Source organism: Malaya genurostris, chromosome 2 (assembly GCF_030247185.1).
Source record: "Malaya genurostris strain Urasoe2022 chromosome 2, Malgen_1.1, whole genome shotgun sequence".
NCBI lineage: Eukaryota > Metazoa > Arthropoda > Insecta > Diptera > Culicidae > Malaya > Malaya genurostris.
The window spans coordinates 334,098,056-334,104,765 of record NC_080571.1 but is presented as its reverse complement, the minus strand read 5'-3'; the positions used below and the strand labels follow the sequence as shown (position 1 = coordinate 334,104,765).

General features: G+C 40.7%; 1 protein-coding gene across 1 annotated transcript; it reads right to left on the bottom strand.

Annotated features, from left to right (window-relative positions):
• Positions 1–256: 256 nt before the first annotated feature.
• Positions 257–2,988, bottom strand: LOC131431645 (ATP-binding cassette sub-family G member 4-like). The gene is made up of 6 exons (XM_058597478.1): positions 2,522–2,988; positions 2,339–2,462; positions 1,692–2,266; positions 1,389–1,630; positions 1,158–1,326; positions 257–1,084 (listed from the first exon to the last, which is right to left on the bottom strand). The coding sequence occupies exons 1-6, from the start codon at positions 2,631–2,633 to the stop codon at positions 483–485; spliced, it is 1,824 nt and encodes a 607-aa protein (XP_058453461.1). The 5' UTR covers positions 2,634–2,988; the 3' UTR covers positions 257–482.
• Positions 2,989–6,710: the final 3,722 nt, after the last annotated feature.

Sequence of the window (6,710 nt, the reverse complement as noted above, 5' to 3'; positions counted from 1 at the left end):
CCATGTGTTGATATTATCAGTATATCGAATTAAATTTGAATATCTAACACTTGTAAATTATTTACAGCGAAATCAAACTGCGTCCATACTTTCTGGGACAGTCTTTATGAACATCAGCAAGTCATGATCTCATTGCTGCAAGTGTCACACAAAATGCATAAACTAACTTGAGCTAGTTACATTTGATCAAAGTAGACCTGTCGGAATGAATGAATGATTGAATAATTTTTCGTGATAGCAAAATGAAATATCTCCATTTCGATATATTTCTTTATTAAATCTAATCAATCTCTAAGTAGATATTGAATGGGAATAGCACCAAGTATTAGCACTTAAAAATAAATTGGTTCATAATTTACCCATCTTTTAAACATATTGCACCGCGTACGACTTGTCATGGTAATCTCTAAAAGAAATTTTATAATGATTCCTAGTAATATTTGAACTAGGTTTGTAGTGCTTGGTCGCTCCACTAAATCCTATCATCGAAAAACCCTCAACCGTCGCCGTAACGAAACATACACTGCCACCTGAAAAAGGAGAATGAATCCTGCCAGGGCGGCCATGTTCAGTTCTATTCCGGTCGTCGGGGTATCCATGAACTTGAGATACTTTTCCGGTCGATTGTAGTAGCACATGATCTCGGAACAGGGGAAATCCGTACGGTTGTAGCCATAGATAGCCTGTAGCGAACCTTGCAAGCTGTAGCGGAAGAACGATGTGTACGCCAGCGGCCGAAGAAATTCCAACATTTCGTAGGACTTGACAAAGAACCCGGAAAACAGTATCGCTGGAATGCTCAGGCATGGCACGAAGAACGTTGCCATCTGTACGTCGAAGGCCGCACCCGATAGAAGACCTACGGTTTGGGCGAGGATCCCCAGCAGAAGACACATGGTCCAAAACATTCCGAAGCGAAGCGGTTCCAGGGGTTGCCCGGTCAGGAAGTACGATATCACGACGAACAGAGTCGGGCAGATGAACTGCAGTGGCAAGTCGGCAAATATCTTCGACAGATAGTACGCCTCCAGTGAGTACCAGTTGTTCAGATGTTCACGGATGAATACTTTCGTTTCCTGGGGGACTGAAAAAAGGGAGGGCAGTTGTGTGTCGGTGTTTTAATTGAAAAACCTTAAGCCGTTCGAGGAAATGCTTACACGTAATCGTACAAGGCATTGCGTTACCGTAGAAGATAAACATTTGGAAGAAAAAGATGCCGGCAGTGTTGGTCATGATTGAGGAAGCGTCCTTCCCGGAGTTGTAGAATACGATACCCAACAGGAAGCCTACGATGATATGGGCGATTACGCGAAGTTGGGCGAAGAACTATAAAAATGAAGCAAATTTTAGGGATGTTGCGTTTAAAGATTCGCCATAACAGAACTTACGAAATCTCTGGTGGTTGAACGAAGCGTTCGTCTGACAAGAACTGAAAATTGTTTGCACTGCGAAACGGGATACTTCGGTTGAGATTTCACCGTTAAACACGTGTTCCGGTAAGGTGTTCCGATGTTGTTTTTGGCACTGTATTCTCCATCTAGAGATCGCCTTACGTACACATCGGAATTGTTGTACTTCAAAACTAGTAGCTCGAGTCCAGGGCTGTTCGTTGTGGATGCAACTTCCAGGGCTGTGCGAAAAGAAACAAAAAACCTTTTCACTCAGTTCTAACCTCGTGTGTCAAACCTTACCAAAATCTGCTCGATTGTAGTACTTGGGACAGTGAAATCCAGCTTCAGCAAAACTACTAACCATCCCGTCGATCGGTCCACTGTAGATACACTTTCCAGCTGATAGCAAAAATAGCTCATCGAAGTGTTTGAACAAATTGGATGCCGGCTGATGAATCACACTAACGATCGTTCGTCCTTCGGCGGCAAGCGTCTTGATATAGCTAACCAATTGAATGGCAGAAACACTATCCAGTCCGCTAGTGGGTTCGTCTAGCAGAATGATCGGTGGATTAGTGATCAGCTCCATACCGATCGAAAGTCGTTTTTTCTCTCCGCCGGACAAGTTTTTCACCAACGTTGCCATGCTGCGCCGAAGCCCAAGAACGTCCAAGATGTCGTTGACCTTCTTCTTGCGAACCATCGCCGAACTCGTTCTGCTCATTTTGAGCTCCGCTGCATAGTCCAGAATTTCGGTGACCGTCAGAAACTCCAGCAAATCAAAATCCTGCGGTATGTAGACGCACCTATTGCGGAAAGCTTCATCGCTGAGTGTTTCGCCATTTACCATGACCGAACCAATGACGCCATGTTTCCTGGGAAAAGGAATCAGTAACCGTGTCATTCGAGATGACATTCTGAATTACAAATACACGGTGATGACTCACTTGAATCCAGATAGGATGTTCAACAGGGAAGATTTGCCCGCACCGGACGGTCCTAGAATTGCCGTTAGTTTCCCGGGACAGAAACGACCCGAAACGTTATCCAGTATGACTTTGCGTTTTTCACCTGCTCTTCGAGATTAGTTTAGTACGCAGGATTGCTCCCATCAGAACCGAAACACTAACCTTCCAATTCGCCCTTGTAGCTGATGTTGGTAAATTCCAATGCCATTCGTGTGAGTAGCCTGTCCTGGGCCGATTCGTCCTCGATTTCCATCAGTTCGGCGGATGGATCCATGGTTGTTTGGGAAAAACCCTTTCGTCACTGCGCACACGCTCAAGTCACTCGGGCAACTGAAGAAATGTGCTGCACCTGCCGCGCTTTTCGCGGGTGATCCGCGCTGAGACCTTCCGAAGGGGGTTGCAGCTGCAAGTGTTTGCTGACGGTGTTTGATGCTGCAGGTGTCTCGGGTGGAACGCTACGTAATCCGAGAACTTGTTTTTCCTTCACAAGTCTTCCATTGCGCTCACCGCGCGCTAGAAACTAGCTCCAAGTCAATGGCAATCGCTGCTATCCGAATCGATCGTAACTGATTTCCATTTTAATGTGCGACGAGGTATCTGTGCGACTGACGGAACGCGAAAACACTTCTCCAACAATTATCTCTGCGCTTTGTCTATTTCGTGTTGCCTGTGCCGAGGGAAAATTGCATGTACACTTATAAAGCGTTCTTACCCTCGCCCTGCGCCCATTTTTTGACGCCTTTCGGTGTGAGTGTTGTGCGTGCGTGTGTTTAACGGAAACACTATCGGCGATGATTGATTTCACACGTTATAAGAAGCTATTTTGCTGTTTAATTGCGTGTTCGTGCCACAGGAAGGGACTGAGACTCCGGCAAAAATAAGGGTTGGTAAATGATTGTTTCAGATCACGACATTGAAATCCTAATAGAATAACTAAAGAAATGGATTGATATTACGTTTCAAAGCGGCACATGGTCCATCAACTGCAAGTTATAGTTCTGACACTAAGAGCAGATGAGTGCGAACAGTTGCTTAGTTGATAACACTAAAATAGTCCCCCTTACTTGTATTAATATCTGAGGCTTGTGTAGATTAAATTGTGTTGTTTGACTCGAGATCAAGGAGCTTTGGGGGTGTGACAGTAAAATTAGTGGGATGATCTTCCCATCACGGAACGACCGAAATCAGCATTTTCGCGAAAAATTTAGTTGATTTGCTGATTTTAGTTAGTTATTTTTTGAGACAACTAAAAAAATCTTACTTTTGCTGATTTAGATTTTTTATTCTCATTCCCTTAATAATAATAATAAAATATTTGTTGAAATGACTATATTTTTTAGTTGAATTCACAAATTAAACGTGCTGTCATTTCTTAGCTAAGGCACATTTCATTTCCATTCAACTAATTTTTTAGTTGAATTAAAGAAATATAATGTTGTTTTCAACCAATATGAATGGTTGAATTGGCTTCTGCGATCTGCAGCTATATGGCGCCCTGTCACCGAAACGGTAACACCGTAATGACTACTAGCCACTAGATGGCACACTACTGCCGAAAAAATTTCAGACGCGGTTGTCTTTTCTATATTGGCAGGTATAAATACGATGTTGTATTGGAGAAAAAGACATAAACGAAACGTAAACATCTTTTTGAATTTTTTTCTTCTAAATCACTGTTTTCTTCATTCTCACTGAAAACTTTGAGCACTCGGAAAACAAAAACCGAATACAAATAGTACACCGGACGGCGCAGCTCGGAAGGTTTGAAGATACAAAAAAACTTCATCACAATTAGAGTGAAACATTCGAAATTCACTTCACTGTTCTGCGTAAAAACATTATTACGCACAATCGCTACAAGTGCGCACCAATTCTGAATAAATACGATTTCCACTAACAGTTTACGACATTTTTACATATCGGTTTAGAAATTTAAATAAAGATATATCGAACACATGCGAAAAACATCAAAACAATGTTCAAGCAGTTTCAATAAGACTGTCCTTTTTAGCTTTTTAATGGATTGTTTTGCTTTGACACTTCTCATGAGTTTTTGGCTTATAAACTTGTTAATAATACCCATTTCAGTTTTGGTTTCTTTGTGCTGTCCTTCAGTAATGATGGTGATAGATAAATAGAAAAAAATTTTAATAACAAAATTAGTTGTCAATGAGAATTTCGTGTTGGATTGAAATATTGCTGGTTTATGTCCAGGATATTCACCAACTAAACTCATTCTAAAAATAAGAGTGCTTTTCAGCAAAGTAAACTCTCAATTTTAACTAATTTTTTAGTTATTTTGGAAATTTTGTTGTTAAAATCAACTAATTCAAAAACAGTAATACGAATTAGGCGCAGAGCTAATTTCGGTCGTTCCGTGGCATATATTCGTTAAAGTTTTGTTATGGTTGATCAAGATTAAAGAAAAAAACTTGACTCCCGCATTGAAAACGAAAAATGTAATCACGTTCGAATTGTGTAACATCGTTAAGTTTGGCTTAATCTTCTGTGTGTTGAGGTAACAGACCATTGTAGACCTGTGCGCCGATCAAAATTGTTAACATCGGCGGCGGCGAATCGGTTGGACGCCATTACCAGAAAACATCGGAGGCGGAGGCGGCGCGATTCGGCGTAATCAATTAGCTGAATTACTCGGCGTTGCTCGGAAATGTTTCGTGAAGGGAAGCCGGAAAACATCCTAGAAGTTGTCCTGCTTAGCAGAGCCGGTGAAACATGTTAAGCCCAGGTGGGTAATTTTTCGTACCAGGGAAAACGACCCACTATTTTGAAGTATTACTTAGTCGATTTTTAAATAAAATTTTGTTTCGATATAACTTTGCATGAGACGCGTAAATTCGAAGCTTGAAGCGTTTTCGATATTTTGTTGTAAAACAAAATTGCGAATTTATGGGTTAAATACAATATCAAACCACGAAATTTCTGCCAATATTTGTTTGGAATATTAATTCAGCAGTCTTTTAGGTTCCGTATAAACTTATTTGTGTGTGCAAATTTTCGAAATTATTTCTTTGAGAATTTCGATTACCCTGATCGTTTAGTTGGTTTATGGTCAAAGATGTCTCGCATGAATCGAAAGCAATATCTTGGCATTGCATTCCTTCTGTGGAATTTGTCTTTTCTGTTTCAACAGACTTCGCAGCCGATTATTAACATACAGAATCATGAATCATTCCAGGTCGGGTCTCGAACATATGACAACTGGCTTATAAGACCAGCGCCGCATGCATTGAATCGCAAGCCCGGGCGAATCGAACGGCGCACAAAACAAATCCAGCCGCTGATCTGCATAGCACATTGTTAAAAAAAGTCCCGGGACCGACTGAGATGACGTTTGTAATGTCAAACTATCATCATCGTTCAGAAGACAAGTTTTTTTCACGTCAATCGCACCACAAACACTAAACTTACCGGCATATAAGTGACGTTACTTTTCGATTTACGAAAACTTAAAAATAACGAATTCCGTTTATTGATAAAACATTGCTTCCTATAAGGAAAAACCGGGCAAGTCCAGCAATGGTTTAAGAAGTGTTACCCGCACTAATTAAAAACAAAGATTTGAGGTATTCTGATTTTAACGTGACCAAATTGAGCAGTCATCCGGAAAAAATGTGAGCAAGTTATGATAATCGTGATGTATGAACACAAAATCAAAGTCCGACTGTACTGGAAGTGCGTTTTACGATCGTATGCGAAAATCTGGGCATGAAAAAAATCTTTTACAAATAAGTGCCTCGTTCGTTCTCAATCTATCAAAAGTAAAAACGCATCAACAATCCAGAGAGCTGGTCGGCACTGTTTAGTCGCAATAAAAAGGATTTCTTGCGTTGGTATAAAACATTGGACGAAACATGGATCTATCTTTATTCTCCGGAGTTGCTTCAACATTTAGACGGGGAAAACGCAACAGGTAGCTGCAACAAGTATGGCGTAAGTTTTTAGATGCTCGAGGTATAATTAACGTCGACTATCTTGAAAAGGAGGTACCAACAAAAGTTTTTAGTTATTAATGCGTTTGAAGTACGGAATCGTAAAAAACGGCATCATATGAAGGAGAAAAAATCATCTTTAACCAAGACAATACACCGTGCCACAAGTCAATGAAAATAATGGCCAAATTGAACGTATTGGGCACCGATCTGTTTCTTCACCCACCATATTCTCAATAACCTAACCCTCAGCGACTACTTGTCATTTGATGATCTGAGAGAGTCATCGCCGCAACTGAAGCCCATTTTAAGGCCATGGACAAATCATTCTATAAGTATGATATAAAAAATGTAGGTAATAAATAAGGAAATTTTGCTCAAGATATGTTGTTTTCCTAGTT

Coding starts and splice junctions, on each gene's coding strand:
- LOC131431645 (XM_058597478.1), bottom strand. CDS start 2,633: ATGGATCCATCCGCCGAACTGATGGAAATCGAGGACGAATCGGCCCAG. Junction 2,267..2,338: donor AACATCCTATCTGGATTCAA/GTGAGTCATCAC, acceptor TCCTTTTCCCAG/GAAACATGGCGTCATTGGTT. Junction 1,327..1,388: donor GTTCAACCACCAGAGATTTC/GTAAGTTCTGTT, acceptor TCATTTTTATAG/TTCTTCGCCCAACTTCGCGT.